This window comes from Pogoniulus pusillus, chromosome 17 (assembly GCF_015220805.1).
Source record: "Pogoniulus pusillus isolate bPogPus1 chromosome 17, bPogPus1.pri, whole genome shotgun sequence".
Lineage (NCBI taxonomy): Eukaryota > Metazoa > Chordata > Aves > Piciformes > Lybiidae > Pogoniulus > Pogoniulus pusillus.
The window spans coordinates 12,173,680-12,197,640 of NC_087280.1; the positions used below are offsets into that span (position 1 = coordinate 12,173,680).

The 23,961-nt window shown below is 41.4% G+C and overlaps 1 protein-coding gene across 1 annotated transcript in view; it reads right to left on the reverse strand.

The window, feature by feature from the left end:
• The window catches only part of FBN1 (fibrillin 1), a 154,954-nt gene extending 139,844 nt beyond the window's left edge, over positions 1 to 15,110 (reverse strand). Inside the window, exons 1-2 of the mRNA XM_064157645.1 lie at positions 15,091 to 15,110; positions 14,406 to 14,679 (exon numbers count right to left, since the gene is read on the reverse strand). Of these exons, the coding sequence (XP_064013715.1) occupies positions 14,406 to 14,575 (170 nt within the window). The 5' untranslated portion in view covers positions 14,576 to 14,679; positions 15,091 to 15,110. The remainder of the gene's footprint in view (positions 1 to 14,405; positions 14,680 to 15,090) is intronic.
• Positions 15,111 to 23,961: the final 8,851 nt, after the last annotated feature.

The following is a 23,961-nucleotide window of genomic DNA, read 5'->3' on the forward strand; positions in this document are numbered from 1 at the left end:
ATAGAGCCATAAACCCAGAGTAAGGAAATTACTACAATGTACATTTTGGTAATTCATTTTAGAGGTGTATGTTTCTAGCAGCACTACATGCTTTCAGTTACTGGGTTGCTCAGACAATGTACACTTCTACAAACTGAAGACTGCAGTACAATCATGACATCAAATCAGTAACAATCAATCAACAGGAACAGAACGGACAACTCTTGTTTCCTATCACTCCATTATCTGGAAAACCTGCACGCAGGGTTTTGAGCTAAAACTCCCCTTTAAATACAAAAAAAAGGGCTCACATTCATCATCACTAAAGAACACAGAGTACATCTAGCACTCTTTGCCTGATACTTTCTAAGCTTTATGGTGCTTTCTCTGGATTCTAAAGCAGTGTTACTGTTCTATCCATGCATGTATTTTGACCATGTACATGTGTATGAGTGAAACACAACATCCATGAGTGAAAATAAGTAAATGCTTGATTAGCAAAAATGGCTTACTATCAAAACATTCAAGGTTATGTAGAGAGACCATGGCCTGTGAAATGAGTATAAAGGGCCTACTGCCTTTCTTACATTATGGATGCACAGGAATTTCTCTTTACAACACATTTCTCTCATCTGTGTTTTGCCCTTTCAAGTAACTGTATCATTAGAGTTTAGTGGAAGGACATGGTGCTATTGCTATTACTATCTTATGGGTAAAACCAGAAAAGTTGTAATAGGTCTATGTTCCTTACAGATTTTTTTTTAAGTCAATCTTGTCCTACTTAGTGTATCTATCCATGAAAGTAAAGCTAGTCCTATTTAATGCATCTATCCATGCATATAAAGCCAGTAAGAATAACTTCAAACACTGGAGAATGAGCTTCCTTTTACTGTATGTTTAATAATCTCCACAGAATAAAACTTTATCATTTTTATTAATAATAGGAGCAATTACTAGATTAATGCAACTAAAGACAGATATAAACCAATACTTCCTCAAAACTGCTTTATTAAAATAGTGTATACAGAGCAGAGACAGATTTCAAGTGTTTATTGTTTTAGGAAAAGGTTCTATAATTATTTTGTCCTTGGTCTTTCAGAAAGTTCTTCATCTTTAGTATTGCACTGTCTAAGTAAACAACAGCTACCTCATATGGTGAGGCAACTTAAGACAAACAATCTCAATATAAACATTTATTTATGCATGTTTTCCAACTAACAAGACTTTTATACTGTATTTATTTAGGCATCTGCATTGCTAATACAATGTCAAGTGTTGTGATTACACCAGCTTTGGTAACACCTAGACTTTTCATTAGGTGCTTGGTGATAAAGCAAAACACTTCCATTATCCTCCATAGGTTCTGGACAATTACAAAATGGTAGATAATACAAATCAGAGGAACACAACTGGACCTGCTGCAGGGCCTTTTCCCCTTCCTGCAACTGGCGTTACAGACTCAAAGTCTTATTCATATAATTCCAATGTATTCAGTTTTGGTTGTGTCAGCTACTTCCCACAGGGTTCCAGCCATGTAACTTTCCTAGAGTTCCCTGTTCATCAATGCCAAATGTTGCTCCACTGTCAACTGCCAAGTCAACTGGCAAGCAGACAAGTGAGATTGCTTTTCACCTTCTCCAATCAGAAGAAATAATGGAACTTAATAAGACAGACATAATGGTTTTTTTGCTACCTGTTATAATGTACAGGCATAAATCACCCATTTCCCATCCGGATTGGTAAGAATCTATAAATGGCTGTAACGTTTAGGTACTCTGTCAAACTTCAGCCTCAGTGAGTACAATGCTTTAGGGACCATCTGGTCCAAGTTAAGAGCCAGAAGCAGATTTCTGTGCTGTGGGGAAACCTGATTTTAAAAATCTGTTTTAAAAATGGGGCTCTGGAAAACCTGGATGTGCCAGTAACCATGAAGTCAGAGGCCCTGGGAGTCTTGAAGCTGTCCACAGGGTAGGCTAAGCCATACACCAAAGAAGCTCCAACCCAGATGCAGTGTGCTTAGCTTTTAAAAAATATAAAAAATTTAAAAGTCATCAAACTGTGCTTCCATGGAACACTTTGAGCCTGACAAGTGCATTTTCCAGTGGAACACTTTTCCATCAGAAAGCTGTCTAGCTCATAAAAGAAACCTACATTAAAGTCTCACCACTGCTTCCTTAAGAGTGAGTGCTCTTTATTTGTGCCCAATTACAAAATGTCCTTAAAAACAATTAATTTTGAAAGTTACTTTATATTTATTAAGTGATCAGACACTATAGCAATAAATCACCATAAATATTCAAGGGAATAAGAATTTACCTCAAGTAAAATAATGGAAACCATCAACCAAGCTGTAAAGGTTCTATTGTGGTATGTAATTTAAACAGTTACCTACTGTTGTGTTTAATAGCTCGTATTTTCCTGCTGATGTTATTGGCTATGAATACTAAAGAAGCATTTTATATTCTTATAAAACTGTTTTCCTGAGAAGTACTACAAACAGAGGTCAGTTATAAAAATCTGATTTGTAATGGTAAAATCAGCAAAATACTTCTATGCAACCCAAGCTGCTTGTGGTGTCACAGCACCTTCCTTTCACTCAAAACCCCAGAGGAAGGAGAGGACATCTCAAGTAAAAAGCTGTTCCCATTGCAATTTAAAATGGACAAGTCTTTCACTCTATTTTAGAGTCAGTTATAGAATCATAGAATGGTTTGGGTTGGAAGGGACCTTCAAAGGTCATCTAGTCCAACCTCCCTTCAGTAAGCAGGGACATCCTCAGCTAGGTCAGGTTGCTCAGAGCCTTGTTGAGTCTGACCTTGAGTACGTCCAGGGATGGGGCCTCAACCACTTCCCTGGACAATCTCTTTCAATGTTCCACCACCCTCATAGCAACTAACTTGTTGCTAACATCCAATCTACATCTACTCTTCTCAGTTACAAAGTGTAAAAGGATTTCTGTAATGGTATGGTGCCAAGAGACGGTAGGAGAGATACCCAGAGTTCCACCAAAGATGTCCAAAATAAACAAGAAATTAGGCCTTTGATTAATGATATGCAAGTACAAATTCAGTATCAAAATGAGTTCAATAATTATCAAAAGACATTAGTCAACAACTAGAAAAGTCTTAAAGCAGCAGAGAAAGAGTTCAACTGGAAATTCTGATATGTTTAATAACACTGAAAATAGCATTCTGACAATTAAAGTGACAGGTCTGGCTGACAGTATCTGCATGCCTCAAACTAGAGGATGCCTTTCAGGAACAACTGGAAAGAGCATCCATCCCCCACTACAGAGGGAAAGTTTGTCTGCTCTTCCCATCTGTGTGGGGATGGATCCCAGGCAGAACTGCAGCTTCAGCTTCTTTAGATGGACAGACACAGGTGGTCCTGCCCTGGGTCAGTGCTGCGCTACTCCAGGCTGTGGCTGCAGCACAGCCTCTGGCTGTCACACAGCTCTCCAATAAATGCGCTCTGCTCTCCATGAGGAAATACTGACATCATCTCACAGAAAGGACCAACTAGGTCCACCTCTCCCTTGCCCCATCTCAGCAGGATGACTGGCTGCCTGCTCTCCTAAACTGCATGTTATTACCCAGCAAGGTGGATGTGTGGAGCAGACACACCAGTGTAATAACATGGGAAATGAATCATGCTAAGTTCGGCAGTGCCCTCTTACCAGCCATATTCGTGCAGCACGAGTAGGTGTCAGCTGGAGAAGTGAGGGAGATGTTCAAAAGACCTGTGTCAAAAGCCAGCAGAAGAGCACCTCCAGCACTGTGGCTGTCCTCTCCAGAGCCCTCCCTGGTAGTGACCCAGCCAGAGCCCTTTGCTGCTAATTCTGTACATCCCTACTCTGCCCTGCCTGTGACCCCTTGAGGAAATTACAGGCCTCTCCTCAAGAAAGTGTTGCCCATCTGCAGCTCCCATGGGAGGAAGAGTTTCTGGCACTGCTTATGAGCAACACTTCAGGCAGCAATGCTGTCAGCAGCACTGCCATGCACTGGCCAATGCCGGCGTAACCCAGGCTGAATCAAACCCAAAGTACAGGTCTCAAAGAAACTGGAGAGACCAGACAGAGTGAGCAGAGAGCAGCTGACAGATTAAGACAGCTGAGCAGCAGTTAGAACTGTGCTGAGACGCAGGCATACTGGGAACAGTTTCTAATGACTCACTCAACTTGATTTGTCTCTCCCTAGGAAAGTACACCGGGATTCTTCCTTGCAAGAAAATGGTTAATGAAGGACTTCTGTTAACTATTTGGCTGCAGTGGCTAGCATATGTTGAACATAATGTAGGGACTCAACTTTCTGGCAGAGGAGATAAAATTTAAATAATCAGTAGCAGCCAATGGTTATTTTTAGAAAAGCCTTCTCCTATTTTCCTTCTTACGCAAGTAAAACTGGTACCTGCTAAAACTGTACCCAGCATTATTTGCTGATCATTTCTACATAGAATTGGAATGGTACTTTCATATTTGCACTTGGAATTAAAGGGAATGACAAACTGCACCTCAAAAAACACGTTAGGCTGGTCTTAAAAATGTGTTTGTCTAAGTCTGAATATAACCAACACTCTAAGAAACATCAGCTAAGGATCCAAAATGTAAAGAGGAGTAACTTTTACTAGTTGTTTTCCAGAGGCACATATTCACACTACATATTTTTTTTTCCGTAGAAGAGCTTTATGTACTTTTCTAAACTTCTCAGTGTCTGTAAATGCTAAAAGCATGGAGTGGCCCAGCTGTGCTGACTCCACTGGAGCTTTACTCAACTTTCCCAATGAATCAAGACTTTCCACTCTGAATCTAAATGGACATGGCCATGAGCAACCCAGTTTAAGTTCACTCTGTTCTGAGCAGAGGCTGGACCTCACAGACTTCTAAGGTCCTTCCCCGAGTCAAAGTCAGGTACTTGGTGCACAAATTAAAGGTCAATATCAAGAGCACTTCTTTTTGCTGTGCTGGTATCTACCCCCTCCTCCATGGAGCAGCAGAACCAGTAAGGGAAAGTCCAGCTCCCAGTGGAACACCATAGCTAATAGCTACAGCACACAACAGGCAGCCTTCCCAAGCCACCTGCAACACTTGTAACACACCATTTAGTGTACAAGAGTCCAGTGAAGAAGCCTGATTCTTCTTTGACCTTGCCACTTCCAGTGAGCATATTCAGAAACTGAAAGATTTAACTATGTGAATGGAAGCAAAATCCACAGGCATGGATCTGCATTTAACACACATAAACCTCATTTGCAGGTACGCCAACTACTTTAAACAAAGATTGCTTCTCCGTTGTCCAACAGAGGATATTTTTACTCACCTGTCCTTTTTCATCATTCAGTGAAGAATTAAAAGCACTCCTGAAGCTATTTATTTCAATTGTATAAAAGGAAAAACTAGGAAAAAAGGCTAAACTCAGAAAATTTAGCTTCTATTATTCTATAAAGTATAATGATTAAATTGTAATGGAAAAAAGATTACACAGAAAGGACCACATCTGATGTACTGTACAACAAGTGAGCCTGGATGTTTGTGCCATGCAGAGAGCCTAATATGATAACTATTTCTCACTCTGACAGTAAGGATACTGCTGTCCCAGAATCCTGGCTCAGTTCAAATGAAAAAATAACATGCTGAGCAGCTCTACGCTATCTTTGGCTCCAGCCTATGTGCAAGTCAAGAGTTCAAAACGACATGCAAGTTTCCTGCAGCAACCCTGAACGTTTCTCTAACCCTAACTTCCATCACACTGTGACAGCTAAATACAGCAATCCAACAACAGCATTTGACACAAAGTGAATTCTTCCACACTTGCTCTGAAAATCTGACCATCACTCGCAGGGACAGACTCATCTAATCTGACAGCCAGGCATTGTTCTCATTCATAGCCAGGGATAGACGCGTTTCTGGCACTCACTCATTGTTCCACTTGAGAATGTCAGTGGGTCTGCTTTGGCACTCAGTCTACATGCCTGTATGAGGCATATAAAGCGGGAGTAACCCACCACAAAAGACTGTCTGCTGGGCCATACAAGTACGGCTGTAAACAGGAGGGGACCTAGCAGGTACTTTATTTATTAATAAATATGTTTTAAAAAGAAAATAAATTAAAAAGTGCATTCACAGGACAGGAAATCATAGCCTTTCTACCCTGGCAGCACTAAATAGCATCCCACGGGAAACATCTAACTGTGGGCTACAGCAATGCTTATCTGTCTAGATGTCACTCCAGCGGAAGAACAGGAAACGACCAGGCTACACCTACGGCACCACTTCCCATACTCACTCATTAGCCTTCTAAAGGCTATAGATGGAAGTAGACCTCTAACAAATCTCCCTAGAGGGAAGCTCAGGACTTCTGCCAGACTATACTGAGCTCAACAGCAGCACAACTGGTGTGGGGCAGGCTCGCCAGCCAAATTCTGAGGCTAGCCAGCCCCTTGCCGAGGCTTTCCCAGAGGCTGTGGTATCAGCAGATGCTATACACCATTTCCACCTTGTAGCAAATACAAGCACTGAGGGAGTCTCATAAACCTGACACTTGTATCAGCACTTACCAGTGAATGAACGCCCTTAAGTGTTAAGCAATGCCATTAGCTTGTGTTTTGAAGTGCTCTCCCTCAAGCTACTGGAAGATTTATGTTAGGTGAGATAGCAGCATTTTTCTGCCTCCCTTTGAAAAAGGTTGTATCCTATCCTTTGCCTTTCTCCTTCCTGGGATAGGGATAGTGTGTTTTCAAAAGGCCAGATAACAGCATAGCTGCCACAGGTGAACAGAAAAGTCCTGTTGATAGAGATCCCAATGTTTTAGTTAACACTGATAATTTAGCCTGTACACAGGGAAAAGAAAAAGATGAAATAACGAAGGGAAAAACAAAGATGGAGAAAAGAGAGGAAAAAAAATGCTTCTGAAAGGAAAAGAAATTAGTTTGAAACCTCAGCTGAACATCACTGGATATTCTGATATCCTCCAGCAAAACATTAGAGAGAGGGAAGCTTGAAAAAGAGGATGAAAATGATTAAGACTGTAGACAAAAGAATTGTGGCTTTCATTTGGTATTTCTGAGGCTTTAATGGTCATGAATCATTTCATAAAATGAGAAGTAGAAAGGAAAACAACAGATTCTCTAGCAAGTCAACATTCAAAGTCTTCTTCTACACAAAAGCTAGAACTCCTTCATACTTCAGCAAAGATCTAGAAGCAAAATCAGAAGGCGCAGGTTTTCATTTACTAGGCTACATTTTACTTCCCAATTCACCTTTAAAAGAAAAGCCCAACTTTACTGTCACAAAAAGCAAATTATTTTTCTCATATCTATATCTGCACACCAACCTTAACATGAATGTGGCTGTTGAGTAGGTCTGAAAACCTCTAAAATACACAAACAAATAAAACTCAAGTGGGGAAATCAGAATGGATGAGAAAGCAACCAAAGGAGACATCACAATACAAGACTGTATTTTCCAGCATAGTGTGATGGTTAATCAGAAACATGCCAGGCCACAATTGTTCCATTCTACAAAATATTTACTGAGTCTGAGAAGCAAGACCCAAGTGACACTTACACAGCTATATTCTCTTAATCTTTAAGGTTGAGCAGGGAAATGAAGAGGAGGAATGAGACTGAAGGTGATCTTATGGCAAAGCAAAAAACCTACACACATTCAAGGATCCACAAAGCTCCTAAAGTCTTAAGTAGAGGTGGCCTTCTATTAGTCAAGGTCTGCTACACTTCTACCAAGAGGAAGTTTTCCTGGTAATCTCTGTGGCTAAATAGTTTGGGTCTTGCATTTTGGACAGCACTATTTTATTATCACAGGCTGCTGCGTCCACGAATGTAGTTAGTGATCCTTGCTAAAACCTGAAATTCTGAAATTCATATATAGAGCATGTGAGTTTGCAGGATGGATAATGTCCTCTGTGAGCAGCACTGCTGAACAGTACAACACAGGAAAGGAAAATAAGCATGCAGCAAAACAGAAGCTGCAGTTTTATTCAATAAGGATCATTGTAAATGAAGCTGACAGATGGATTATCCCTGCCAAACCCTAACCCAGTTATCCTCCCTTTGCTCCCAAATAAACTGAGAGCAGCCCTACACTTACTTCAGATCTGCATCCCCAAGCCCAGCTTAGCCCCACAGGTTCTGGCACAGCAGTGTGAACTTGCACATAAAGCAGCTTATCCAGTCAACAAGGCAAACATACCCAGATCGAACTGAGTCTGGAAAACAACTTGTGGAACCACCACTGCACACTTCTGGCACTCTTCTGGCTAATAACAGGGAAGAAGTCTACTTTTATAAACCTTAAGTGGGCTTTTGATTGAGACAAGTGCAGCTGTAGTGAACATCTCAGCTACGTGTCAGAGGCTTCTTCTGCCTACTACTATTCTCTCAGGAAACCTGCACTACAAGGTGAAAATTACTGTGGCCTGCTGCAGACAGGTGAATTGGTTGTTGTTGTTCTCATCTCTTTAAGCCTGCAGTTTCTGATGTCTGAACAGCACCTGTTCTCCCTCAATAAAAGTACAACTGATACCAACAAGATCTGAAAGTCTCTAGAAATAAAAGACTGTAAAAAAGATCAGACCATTCCATCATAAATTCGTGGACAAAAATGGTACCTGGAACACCAGGAAAGAAACCAAGTGCAATCCATGATATCTCTTTCTTTATTTTTTCTTTTTTTTTTTTTTCCTGAGTAAGAGCTGTAGCAAATGTCTGTGATAACATATCAAGTGATAGCCACAATCAACCTTACGTAAGACTTCTCAGGATGGAGGACAGCAAGGTATCTTCCCACCATGGGACACAACACAGCAATCTCAACCTGAAATTTTCCACTCCCATACACAAAGTACAGAGCCATCACAGGCCAGCTGGGTGCAGCATCTGGGTCAGCACATCAGGACAGCTAAGAGCAAAAAAATAAATACATAAAATTAAACAAACAAAAGAGGGAAAAGAAAGGAAAAGAATGACAGTCCTGCCATTCTGATCTTCAGCATGTCACCTTGGCCAAGTGGTGCTTGCTGACAAGAAATCTGCTTCATCAGAGTCCCCTGAGGCAACTGTACAGTATTTCCAAAACAATTATATTTCTTACAGTAGGTCAAGAACTGGGATATACTGTTTATTGCAGCCTTCTTCCTCTGTTTGCTCTATTTGTGACTTTCTATTATCCAATAGCAAAATAGTATTGTGTTTTGGGAGAGGGGTGGCCAGATTTGAATTTTAAACAACAGACACATGGCACTTCAAAACAATTTATTTCCAGCTATAACATGATATGAGGAAAGATCACAGATGGGAAGACAAGCTAAGCAAATAATAACAGAGCCATGTGTGTGCAAGACACCAGTGAAAGTGAAACTGCAGCAGTGCCCACCAGAAGTTCTAACCATAAAATCATTTTTCACTTGCATGCCCAAAATTAATGGAGCCCTAGTTCTTCACAGCAAACTATGCAGGCCCAGAAGTCTATCTCCATAAAGCACAAACCAGAATCAGGATTAAGGCCATGCCTTTTAAAGAGATGGTGTCCAAATGACAGGATCTGGAAATACAGTGCAAAGTAGAAAGATTAAATAGGCCTGAATATTGTTTACTTTTTGCTGGTTTTCTTTAAGCTGAAGAACAACATGGAACTACAAGAAGATTGTTATCGTGGGAGCATCACATTGCTTCTGCCTCTGGATAGAGCAACTCAGTGCAAACTATTGTCAGACAGCTTTCATTAAATGCATTTTGAAATTTCCACACAGTATTGAAACTAGCATACTCCAAAACATAATTAAAAACTATTGTGGCAGCCAGGGGAAAACATATATATAAAACCAGAACTGAAAACAATGTGTTATTCCCTCTTTAAATATTATCCCTTCAGCAAGTGTTAGTAACAGCTATTGCCAGCCACAGAAGAGATTCTGTGCTGGATTCTTGCTTGTTTCTGTCTGCCTTCCTACTCCTCATCCTCTGGTCTCCAGAGAAACTCACACCTACACCAAATCACATCATGCAGTCTTACTGAAAGGAAACATGTACACGAGGCAGTGCCAAGATCTATGAACTCATTTCACTCTAGAACCAGACTTCTAAGGAAAACACAAAAACAACAACAACAAAAAAGTATTACAACCATTGGCAAATAAATTCAGAGAGGTGCAAATTCTTAACTCTCCACGTAGTTGCGTTTTTACGACGCACTGGCATAAAAGCTTTTCACCCAGCAAGGCGCAGAGCACTGGAAGGAGGTCAGCCATGCCACCTGGAAGCCAGGCAAGCACTCCAATGCATCAACTATTACAGCAGATTGCATGTATTTTTAATTCAGTTTTTTGTTCTCAGGTATTCAAACTGTCTGCTCACAGAGTGACACTGACAAGGTGTGGCATCAGCAGCTGGTCGGGGTGTACAGGCCAAAAGTGGTAAGAAAAATGTTTGAGAGGTTTTAGTATAAACCAATATTTACTAGTACGGAAAGTCTGCTTTTCTTCAGCAGGTTTTTAGTGGTAAATATTGGTTTAAAAGGAAAAGCAAAAGCCTTAAGTATATAGCTGAATACTGGAATTATGTCATGAACTTTAAAGATTTCTTTTATTTCAGGGAGCAGTGATGCATAAGGAGGGTCAAACCCTACCAAGTTTACTCAAGTAAGCCTACCAGTAAACCTGCAGACTTCATCTGGGATGACCAAAAGAAACTGGTCCAAAAAAAAAGCCAAAAAACCCAACAACAAACATTTTGGAGATAACTATTCTGTTCTGCAATATTCATTATCACTTCAATTCAATAAAAACAAAGAAATGAAATCATTCCTGTACAAATGCATTTCATTAGTATCTCTGTTTGAGTCATATCACAATTCAGCTGTCTTAAAGAAATTTTAGTTCTTTTACAATTTCTGCTGAGCTGTTTGTTAGGAAATAATTGCATTCTTTAACCATTATACTGGGAAGAGACTGATCAACACTGCTTAAAATATTATTAAGAACTGTCTGATCCTCATTACAATTTGAGGTCTTTGTCTAGCGCCATAAGAAAAGGGGAAATCCAAATTAATTCTAAGATTTTTAACCATGATACTTTTTTGTCTTCATTCATGTACCAATCAAATAATTTTTCACTTCATATTTGAATGATTCAAACATAAAAATATGCTCAACTTCAAGCATATATAGTTTAGAAAAAAATTCCCACTCATGGACAGTTTTGCAGGTCTTTCTTTTTTATAAACTGATACTACACTCTCAGGTGTTTAAGAGGTAGCAGAATAATGGCTTGATACCTCACAATTCAATATGTTAACATTTGTGTCAAAGTGTTGGGGATCCAGAGGACAGAAGTGTCTTGGTAAAAACTTACTATTTTAACTTGCTTAATCACAATGGATTCCAGAAACATTTAAATGAATTGAGAATTTAGTTATGTTCTGAAATAATTACTGCCTTTATCCTGATTGCCTTCTGACAATCAGAGGAACCACACATTGCCTTAGACCAAACAGATGGTTTCACAAGGACTTTATTGCTAATTCCTTCATAGCTGGACCAATTTAAACTTCATAAGCAGCAAGCTTAAAGTCTTAAAATGAGTACATATGAAGTATTTCCAAATAATTTGTAATTACTGAAGTTAAATATACTTCTAGAATCGTGTTATATGACTTGACAGCTCACTGGCATAAACAGTGAGGCAAAGGTCACAAGGACAAAAGCAAACATCCCCTGCAATCAACAGCTTGTAGTAAAAAATGTTAAGTGGGAAAAATCATAATAATTGAAACTGATCTTGGGATTCCTCATTTTAAGATACAAGATCAGCATTTGCAGAGACTAATCTCGATATTCTGAAGTGCTAGAAGGCTTCCAACAGTGATTATAATCTAGCAAAAAAAGTCTAAATGAAAAGTTTTCCATCTAAAAATGTATCTCTGTGCTCCCACAGTAAGAACAAGTTCATTGCAAAAACGAAAAAAGAAGTCTTAGTCAACTATAGTAACATGAAAATAACGTTTCCTGGCATCTGTTATGACTTGCATTACAACTCTCAGATTCCCAAATGTATTTGTACTGATGAGCAAGTTAAAAAGAAATAGTATTTCAGTCCTCCAATAACAATGAATTCTCCTTGTCTAATGTATATACAGTTCCTGAACATTCAAAATACATTTTCCATCTGGTCTTCCAAAGAATTAGTTCCAACCTTGTCTGTTAAAATGACAATTCTTTTTATTCATACTGTACAGTACAGTACCACACCTTAGGAAGTGCTCAAAATTTCTACACTGGAAAAATTCACCAAGATTCATCCGATGACGATCAAGATAACTGTGTCTTAACAATCTCCTCCAAGCAATCTGGAAACTCTACACTCAGTCACAAATGACAGTAACAGAAGAAGGTCCAACAAGGAACCACACTAATAATCTGTTTTGTCTTTACTGTATCCCAGATCACCTGGCCAATTAAAACATCCTAGTTAAGAACCTGCTTCCCAAGGATACTTACTCAGATCTGTAAGATCCCAAATAATTGATCAAGATACAAAATACCTGCACTCATTGTTGCCATTAGGTGTAGAATTGCAGACTGCTAAGTATCTACGTAATTCAGGGATAACACATAATAAAAGTACTTAAAAAATGGAAAGCATCAGTTAAACATAAGAATCAGCTCACAAGACTAAATACTTACCCCAAACCATTTTAGAGCCTAAAACTAATAAACAATTGAAATACCACCTCTCAAGGTAGTATTATTATTGCCTAAACAGCACAGGTTTAGAGCAACAGTTCCATTCATTCACCAAAGATATTTTATCCTCAGATAATACACCTCTACCTCCCACCAAATCAGCATACTTGCTTATGGTACACTCTGTCCATACTGATAAGAGAATAGTGTTTGTCAGTTTGATATTAACTCAAGAGTTTTATAACAAGCCAGTTTCTCATATCATCCTGAAGAATAAAGGCACTTTTCTGGTAAATATTATAATTTTTTTTCCTTATCTTTTATTGCCTGCAATTAATCCTAGACATTTTACCGAGTGTCCTCCTTGCCACCTAGTTTTTGTCACAGGAAAGATCTACTTTAACAAACCCTTTTGCTTGTGACAAAGTGTAAATAAATGAAATTAACAAACCTCACCCTACAAAATCAGATCACTGAAAAACAGTACCAGTAGCTTTTGTCCATTTCTGCAGTATGAGGACTTAAAAGTATAAATCTTCTCCAATCAGGCAAGCATAAAAGCCAAGATTATCAATCTTATCCTAAATTAAAAGTACTGTACACATAAGAGGAAGTTCACAAGAAATTAAAGCATGTTCATCAAGGCCTCTACAAATAAAAGTTGTGATAGCTCTTTTTTGAAGCTGTCTTTAAAGCTATCAGCAAGAGAAAAAACTCACTTGCACCCTTACCAAAGCATAACTAGCTCCATATAAATTTTGCTGCATTTGCCCTCTGCCTGATGAGTGACTAACCTGTCTATGGGCTGAAAAAGTGCACTGGAATACCTGAAAAGGAAACCTCTTTTTTTTCTCTTTTTTTTTTTTTTTTTTTCTCAACACTGCAAGCTTTTCACCTTTACAGCAAACTAAATTTCAACCACATACTCGTGCAATACCTTGCAGCTGTCTTAAAATCTCTTTTTGCATTGAAAAGGTGTTCTATTGGAATTTGGAAAACATTTTGTCTGACACAGATTTACTCTTTAATAAATGCCCACTCTGCAGAGCATGTACCACAATGTTTCATAACGTTTTTTAAACTCTTTCATGCTTGGGCTCACTCATAGTAGTACTAGATAGCTCTGACATCCTAAACCGGTGCCTGCTCTTCCCCTATGCCATCCTCAGGTCACAAGGAACTCCGGATAAGCAAAGCCAGGCCACTTGAAGTGAAGATGCACATCGCCCAATGTTTAAGGTGGAGATCAAAGAGTGCAGCTAATTGGCAGTGCGTGCTGTGGTCTCAGGCCCTCGCCGCTGTTCCGCGTTATGCAAAGCAGGGGCCGCGGGAGGAACGCAGAAACGCGCGGAGTGCCTTTACCTGAGTCCTTTCCTGAATCTAAGTTAGCAACCTCCGAACTGCTGCAGCTCATCCTCGCAAAGCATCACCCACCCACAGACGAAGCAAGGCAGCGCGTAAGGCATCCATTATCCTGCCCCGGGGAGAGTCGCGGGAAGGCGACGGGACTCTGCACGCAGTTCCCTGGCGCTGCTCTGGGGTGCTGCGGGCGGTGCCCTGCACCCCTAGCCCAACCAGCCCCAGTGCAAAGGTTGCCTCAAGAAGTGTCTGGGAGCTCTCCCGCCTCCACTGGCTTCCACCGCGAAGGGGCAGCAAATAAGGATGCCCACAGGCACATCCCGACAAACCTGCGCCCGCTCCCCGCACCCCGAGAGGGGCCAGCCCCGCACCTACCCTTTGAGCGCGTCGTGCCCGCCGCCGTGTCCTCGCCTCTTGGCCCGGCTGACCCGGCTCTCCCTGGCGCTCACTCCCTCAGCGTGCCCGGCGGCGGCGGCGGCGCCCGCCTGGGACGCCCACAGCACAGCAACTCCCAAGGCGATCCCCAGCAGCCGCCCCCGCCACATCGCGTACCCCGCGTCCCGGGCTGCGAGCGGCCGCCGCCTCCTCTCCGCCGCCAGAGCTCGCCGGTCCTCGTCGCCCTGCCTGCGACCAGCCTCTCCAAGGCGAGCTGCGCGGGGAAAGAAGAAGAGGAGGAGGAGAGGTCGTTAGGGGCCGAAGAGAAGCGGGCGCGGCCATCCCGCGCCGCCTGACCCCCGCGCCGCCGTCGGGGCCCCCGGCCAGCCCCGGCGCTCGCCCGCCCGCCCGCCGGGGAATGACAAGGGTCTGCCCAGACTCCGATTTCCCTCACAGCATCCGTAGAGGCTCTCCTGCTCCCGCAGCGGGCTGCCAACAGCCGTCGACAGCGCTCCCGGAGCCGTTCCGGGGCTGGGAGTGTCTCCCGGGCATAATCCCTCCCCGGCCCCCCGAGCTGTGCAGCACGGCGGCCGGAGCGCGGTGCCCAGCTGCGGCTCGCCGCTGACAGGGAGTCCCGCGCTCAGCCCGCCCGCCCCAGGAGAAGCCCTCTGAGAGGGGCGCGCACCCGCTACAGCCGCCGCCGCCGCCGCCGCCGCCTGCCGTTCCCGCTGCTGTTCCAGCTGCGGCCGCTGCACCCACCGCTGCTCCAGCTGCGGCTCCAGCTGCCCCCTCCCTCCCATCCTCCTCCTCCTTTTTCCCCTCCTCTCTCCCCCCCTCTCCTCTTCAAGTATCGCCCGCGCAACACTTTCTCGCGAGAGAGAGGTGAATAAAAAAGTCCCCCCACCCCCGAACCGCCACCCGGGGCGCTCCGGGGGCTACCGGTGCTGTCCGGGCCGCTGCGCGGTGGAAGGATCACCTGTGGCACCGCCGGTCCCGGGCCAGGGGATGCTCTGGCCCGGGACCGGCGATAGCATGCAGCCCTGCCCGGGAGGAGGGGGCCACGCCGCCTCCTGCTGCGGTTACTCCCCCGTCTCTCCTTCACACCGAAGGAGAAGCGGTAGGCTCCGAGCCATTCTTAATGCTAAGCAGCAGAGTAAGGTAGAACACAGGACTAGAATGGAAGCGCAGGAAGCGGATGCCCCTGCCTCCCTCTGAAAATGTGTTTATGTCCTAGAAAATGCAACATTTAGCATCTATGCAGTGACTGAAGAAAAAAAGAAATACAGGCTCTGTTTCCCTTATAAGGAAAAGTAGCACCGATATTAGCTTCACCTTAGAGGCTGCAGAAGAATTGAGCGATGCACTTTCCAGCAACTAGCACGGCACAGACGCTGATGCACCGAGGCCATTCCTGCAGACTTCTACATCTCTACAACCGGCTCCAGGACAAATGCACATTTCAGCCTTATCACAGGAAAGAAAAAAAAAAAAGCCCGTCAGTTTCCACGTGTGCTTTTGGGTTGATTTAGACCAATCACTACCACCCTTTGAAAGGTGGAACGTTTTAATACTGGAATAACTCGAAGTGGGGTAGGACAGTTGCTAGTTCCGGCTCAAGTTATGTACACCAGTTGAGTACCATGCTGCCAGGATGCTTGCAATTCAACACACACAGAAAATACTAAACAAAAAGCAAACCTATTGGACTGAAAGTAAAATCTGCCACTCGTCACTTAAGACAGACTTTGGCAGAAATGTTGCATTTCCTAATTTCTCAGTTTTTGTTGGTTTCAGGCAGGTACTGATGGTGAATGCTTCTTTGTGACCAAACTAATGTGGCAAAAGCTCAGCTGCACAATTTTATGAGCAGGCAGCTGACCACTCACCCCCAGCAGCTGCCAAACCACTCTGACCAAAGACAAATGCATGGTGTGTAGCAATGATACAGGGGCAGGAAAAAAGGAAGTACCATGTAAGATTTCCTAGTACAGATTAAATGTAATGACAACACAAAATATAATAGATGCTACAAAACAGAGTTTTACTTGATTTAGAGCTGGTTTTATATTCATTATCCTTCTAGACATACGTAGAAGTATTTGAAGTTGTAGAGGGTAAGCTGTATTTGTGCTTACCACAGTGACAATGGTCTAACCCTTTGGTCTGATTTTTGTAATAACAATTTTTAAAAGGTGGTGAATGCTACAGATTGCAAAGCAGTATTTTGATTTTCACCATTCCAATGTCAGTAACAGTTTCACATGAAAACTTTCAGATTCAGTTCAAGAGAGATGTTGAGATACTGGAACGTGCCCAGAGAAGGGCGATGAAGCTGGTGAGGGGCCTGGAACACAAGCACTAAGAGGAGAGGCTGAGGGAGCTGGGGTTGTTTAGCTCAGAGAAGAGAAGGCTCAGGCATGACCTCATTTCTGTCTACCACTACCTGAAGGGAGGCTGTAGACAGGTGGGGATTGATCTCTTCTGCCAGGCAACCAGCAACAGAACAAGGGGACAGAGTCTCAAGGTGTGCTGGGGGAGGTATAGGCTGGAAGTTCTTTGCAGAGAGAGTGATTTGCCGTTGGAATGGGCTGCTCAGGGAGCTGGTGGAGTCACTGTCCCTGGAGGTGTTAAAAAAAAAAAAAAGACTGGATGAAGCACTTAGTGCCATGGTGTAGTTGATTGGCTGGGGCTGGGTGATCTTCCAACCTGGTTGATTCTATGATTCTATGTACCTGAAATACAAGTAAAATCTAGATGTGCAGTAAGATGAAATATTGGCACAGAAATGAAGTAATGAGATTCAGAGTATGGCTCCTCAGTGAGTTTAAACAAGGCCCAAGACAGTAATGCAAATGAAATTTTATACCACTACCCTGTAACTTGAACAAAATTAATCAAGGGAGTTAACTTTAATTCTGCAGGCAGAGCATTACTGATCTGCAGTTTGCACCACACAAATAGAAATCAGGGGGTCTGATAAATAGGAAATGTTGATTTTCCCTCTACAGTCCAGATGGAAGAGGAATGTGATTTTTCAAAGTTTATCTTCCTTGCCTGCCACATAAGCTGACACAGATAAGACTTTTTAATGCCTGTGCTTGTTAAAGAGACAACACAGCATTGTGCAAAGGATTTTGTACTTATGTGGTGGCTAACTCAAATTTGCTCAAAGGAGAGACCAGGATAATGAAAAAAAACAGGACATTCAATTCTCTTCCTTCGCTCTCATTTACAAGACGAGAGCGAAGGAAGAGAACATTCACTAAATAAATGTTTAGATTTTGCTGAATATAGAAGGTAAATATGTTTAGATCAAACCACTGCAAAAAAATGGAGTCAGATATTTACTGATTATAATACAAGTTTACCAGTAAACAAAAGTGACTTAGGAAAGTAATTCTGGGTTGCTGTTTACTCAGACATTCTTTTGGTTTCAACACTTTCAGTTTCAACTGCTTTAAGTTTCTGGCTGAGCTACCAGAAAAATGTCTACTGTGTCACAGGTTGATGGGATTATTTTCTCATATCTTCTAGGACATTTCATGATGTATTATTTGGTATCTTGCATGGCTGCAGAAATGTGGATTACACTATATGAAGTAATGTAACATGATCTGTGGGCTGCCCACTAATTAATCTATTGAAATATGTAGCACATCATCATCCTATGCTGTGTCATTTCAAAAGAATATACTTATATATTAGAAATACTTAAACTGTTGACAACTTTAAAATAGTGCCCACTTGAGTTCTCAAACCACTTGAAAAAAAATACCCTGCCATAAGTAAAAGACTTAAAACTTCTGCTCTCTGCTGCTGAACAAACCTACTAATAAGGGTCATCCACACACTTTCCCACAGCCACTTGAGCCTTTGCAAACATTTGGACTCTGAAAAACATCTAGACAGAATTCTATATGGCCTCCCTAACACTTGTCATCCACTCAGACAAAAGAACAAAGGAGCAATTCTGACAAGCCACTTGATCACCATCTCCCACAACAAATAAAAAGATGAACCCTTAGATTAACTGAGATCCAGAAGCTCAGAGCTATTTTACCTCCTCGATTGAACTCCATAATCAAATCCAGAAATAAGACACCAAGAACAAGGTATCACTGCTACATATTGTCACGGCTTGAGTTGAATCTGTTGCTGATATTCAATACCATGCTGCCATCATGCCAGCTTCCAAATGGAAGTGCTGGCTGGAGCAAAGTATCGAGGGGCTTGAAGTTCATGTTGTAACATGAGGAGCTTCCTGTTCCAGTTGCTGCTTCCAGTTTCTGGGTGTTAGGGTGTTGGTCTTCTCCACTGGGCCAGCTGCAGCTCAGGGGAGTATGGGGAGGTTGCTGGCTTCTGCAGCTGCTTCTGCTTTTTGATTTGCTTTTCTGCAAATAGGCTCAGGTAATCATGCAGTGTATCATTTCTAGTGAAACTATTCATCTCAACTCTTGATTGCAACCCAGAGGGTTTTTTGTATATTACTTTCTTCCCATATCTGTGGGGAGAGAAGGGAGCTTGTGAGAGTGGGCTGTGTTAACCCAGGGCACATGCATAGCAGAATTTTCTCTAACACCCGTGCTTATTCTTTCAGATCATTTTGAGGATCTTATAGCTGTATTTTGGAGAAGGTAGATGGCGTGGATCTACCAGGTGCCAGGGCCCAGAACTGGGGAGTGTAATTACAGACAGATTGATCATATCAGGAAATTATAAAGACGACAGATTACCTTTTACAGTTGAGGATCAGCTTGGAAGCAACAATCCCAAGTACTTACATAACTACACACACATGCATGCTTTAAATCCATCTCAGTACCACCTTCTAGGAAAAGACATGCTCCTAGCTAACCATGCCTTCGTGCACCTCATCATACATAAAATCATTGAACACATGGCTAAGTGCATAATGTATCTAAACTACTAAAATTTAACTGATGGTCAGAGAAATACCTGTTTGTCCTGCTCTTCCACTTTCAGCATTGATAATATTCTTCAGTGATGCAAAGTACTGGCCACCCTTCTTCCTGGTTTTGCCAAGCTGCTCCTCTTCATCATACACAAACATTCTTTCCTTTCCTCCTTATCAGAATTTTTAATGTATAGACGAATTGTTTTGAACTGTTCAAACAAACAACAAAGACAATCTTATCACTGGAAGCAGCGTGATAGAGTTGGGAGTTCCATTTAATGTTATTTCAGTTTATATGAACTTTTGCAATAATCTTTTCTTTTATCTGCACATTTACTCTGACCCAAGTGAACAAAAATAACTATGTTCATCTTACATATTTCTTTATTAAGAAAGTCCTGAGTCTTGATTATGCCAACAAAAACAAATAGTGTGGGAAAGTTTTGGTGTGCGTATTTTTTTTAAGTACACTACATGCACAAACAGTAATTACATCCAGACAACCAATTAACTGGTTGAAGTTTGTTGTTTTTTTTTTTTCAAGTTAGGTAACTCAAAATAAAACAAACTATCAGTCATTTCCCTTAACACTGTTTGGTCAGACAAGCTGTGATGACTATCTATGAAATCTATTAACAGTAGCTTTTAGGAGACAAATTTCACTCAAGAAATTACTTTGTTTTTACAAATTATTTTATTTGATTTTTTTTTTCATCTGTCAGCTGAGTTTATAATAATGGAGGAGGAAATCTTGCCTACATTAGAATCTAATTCTGTAAGTTGTGATACTCCCACGAGTGTTAGGGTAATATTGCTGTAATATTCTAAAGTTACAAGAAGGATGTGAGGGGCCTATGTGCTTCTGGTGAAACTCCAGTATTTTGTCTGGGTTGTATCTCAGATGACCATAAACCTTTTTAGAACCTCAGAACACACCTCTGCTGGTTTTGCTTGTATGGAGTGGTTTTAGGACAGAATTTATGTTGTTTTAAAGAAAACAATTCCTGTGAGTTACATGTAAAATTTTCATATCCTCTCACCAAAATCTGCTGAAGCCAAATAATAATTTGATTTGTCCTTACTAAGATCTGAATGAGATACATGTTCTTACTCCCCTAAAACACATGAATTCTTCACTATCAGTGCCAAAGTAGGGGGAAACTCAAGAGATGCCCTGAATTCAGACAACTCCTCAATACTGTTTTTGGAAAGCTCTGTACCACATTCATAGCTATTTTCTTCTCTAAACCTTAGTCTCACATTAAAGCAATCCTTATCTAGCAAGAGTGAAGCTGTTACACTGCATCTCCAATTACTAAAGACACACAAGACTGCATTGACAGAGTCATTCATGGATGTCCTAAAGAAAGGCTAAACCAGGAGCAATCCTCTGACTACTTCTGTCCTACAGGAAGGAGAAGCACAACCTATTTCTGTAAGGCCAGTGCTGAACAGAAATACAACTAAAGTGGAATTGATTTTTTTTTAATCCTGGTCTAATATGATATATACACTGACATATTTAATTCTATGCATATAACTAAAACCCTCTAAAGCTTAATGACTGTGATTATTTAATTTAAAAAGGAAAAAACCTTCAGCTTTAGTGCAAAAGTTAAAAAATAAATATATATTACTCGTACTACTTTCTGCCAGCTCTGGCCCTGTCAAATATAAAAGGAACTTTGGCAAAGTTAACAGTTGCAAGCTGAGTTTCCTCAATCTTACATTTGTCCCAAATGACCCCTTAAATCCCACCTATAAGTTGAAAAGTAAAGTGAAACGAATTTCAGAGCTTAGCATGAAATGCCAACTGCTGGGTGAATTTTCAGGCTAAGGCATTGAGCAAAATAGATATATCTTTTTATTACAATGAATGCATTCCAAGTGGGTGGAAATCAGTAACTAAGAGCCTGTTCTTGTAGTTCTCATTTGTGCAGAACTCCCTATTGACTCAAACAAAGACAGCTGAATCAGGCCCTACATTCCTTCAAACATCATGTCAGCAAGGGATTGGGTGTCTCTGCCTCTGTTTTCCATCCCAATGTTCTTCTAGCTATGAGATCTCTTGGTTGATAGGGAGTTGCCCCATGATGTAGTTGAAATAATAAAATAGGTAATAAGAGACCAGGGATTAAGAGTCTGGACCCACCACATTCCTTTTACAAGGCCCTTCCTTTGAGAAATAAAAGTATGAGAATATTGCATACAACTCTCATAGAATAAATGGTAAATTTATGTTGAAAGAACTGGTGGAGGTCATCTGGTCCAGTCCCCTGCTCAGAGCAGGACCAAATTAAAAGGAGGCTTCTCAGGCCCTATCCAGCTGAGTTCAGAGTATCTCCAAGGATGGACACTTCTCTTGGAGTAATCTCCTCTGTTGTTTTACAGCCCTCACTGTAATTAATTTTTCTTAACACTTAGGCAGAATTTCCCTTGTTAGAATTTGAGCCTGTGTCTCTCATCCTATCACTGCACATCACCAAAATAGTCAGGCTCTACATTCTCTATATCCTAAAGACGGCAGAAGGATCCTCCTTAGCTCTTGCTTCTTAAGTCTGAATGAACCCTCTCCTCAGAGAGCACTGCTTTAGTCCCTAACCATTCTGGTGGCCCTCTGCCAGGCTTGCTCCAGGTATCTTTTTTTTGTTGTTGTTTAGGGGTAGAGAAGGGGGGTTTTTTGTTTGTTTTGGTTATTTGGTTTATTTAAACAGGGTGTCCAGCACTGGATACAGTACTGCAGATGCAGTTTCTCAAGTACCAAAGGAGGGGAAGAATCTCTTCCTTACCCTCCCACTAACAGAACCCATATGCAGTTGGCCACCTTCATGGCAAGGGCACACTGCTGACTCATGAGTGATGCTGATGAGCCTCCAGCCGGCAAACAGCTCAGTACAGCTCTGATCTGCACTTTCCTCTATTCAGTAACTTTCCAAAGGCTGACTTCATTTCCTCAAGTTTTCTAGATACCAGTAAATTGAGACAGTCTCATCTAGAGTTTGAGGTTTCTTACTGGGTATAAAACCATTTGGGGATTTCCCCACCCACCCCACCCCATGTCTGTTGAAAGTATTAAAGTTGACTTACTGAGAATCACTGGGAGGCTGTGTCACCAGGTTCACAAATTAAGCAACCAGTCTTCATTGCCTTAAAACGTCCATCAGATGCAAGGTCTCATACACCACACTGGACAGAACACGACCCATTTCATAATGCACACACCTTTAATATGTTGCATCTTGCCCTTCCAGTATTGTTACCTGGGTACATTCAGCCCAAAGAAACCAAGAAACTTTCTTTCAAGATTATTTGATTTCATTTTTGGCCCCTTCTCATTTATGTATTGGCTCAACTCACAGCAAGCCGTGTCCTAAAACAAATAGCTATAAAGCAAGCATGTAACCAGTGCAAATAATCAGGTTGCCTTTGTTTATGAGGAAGGAGGAAACAATAATTGTAGCTACTTCAAAAATAAATTCATTTTCTAAGTAACCAAATGAAATTATGGTAGCTATTTGAGTAGGTAGTTGCAGTAAGTTCAAGGTCTCCCTACCAGGAGACTTAAGGTAATTTGAAATTTATTACTTAGAACATATGAAACATGAGTAACTTTTACCAGTGTTTCTAGTACAAAATATTCAGACAACATAATCGTTAGAAGCAATTCTAACATTCAGAAGAAAACAAAAAATTAAAGCTTTTAAAAAGAAAGCTAACACAGACCTGCCTCTTAAACATCCCTAATGGCTTTCAAATTATCAGCACCAGATCCACCCAAAATTGTTGTTACTGTGATGAATGAGGTGGAGTGCCGAAGTCTGCTACATTTCTCTACAAAGGAAAGGCTTTGACACTTGACAAGTTTTAAGTAAAAATGGTGAAAACTGGTTTTAGCTTTGTGAACTCTCCTCAATACCAGAAAAAAAAAACCAACCCACAACTTCAGACGAATCAGAAGAGAGGTCGAACACAGGCACAGTTAAAGGAAATGTCATCTGACACCCGCTAAGGGAAAGCCAAGGAAAAATACTCATGGGCTGGAGATGCTTGGGAAAAAGGACATCTATATCTATCTATCTATAGATATATGGATATATACCAAGGCTGACTTTTCCAACTCCTGTTCCTCAGTAAAAGGAAGGAAGTCTAATTTTATGGATGAAACAGTGGGTGATGTAAATAAGGAGATTCATGCTGCCTTTTCAAGATAAGGAAATCTTTCAGAGGCTCCAGTCTGGACACATTTTATGATAAACTATTGGGAAAAGAGAGTTTCTCTGTACTGCAACAATCTGGACAAACTTCCTTTGGCACTACAAGGCCCAAGATAATTTTTTTCACCCTCTTTTTTTTTTTTTTTTTTACTTCAGTGGACTCAAGAGCATGCCCTGACTTCAGTGCAGTGAACGCTGTTCCACCGGTTAAGCTAAGACAGCGTAGTGCAGTTAGTGAAAACAACATATTATGGACTCAAGTGCTTTATGGAGAAGTGGAAACAACTCTTTTCATACAATTAGCTACAAAGTCTTTCCACCTTTTCAAAATATGCAGCCCTCTGTATCTTTGCCCCATACACAAGCCTCCTCATCTCCCTGTCTGAGTAGTTTAGGTCACAAGCAGTAGAGGCAACAAGTCTGTGCA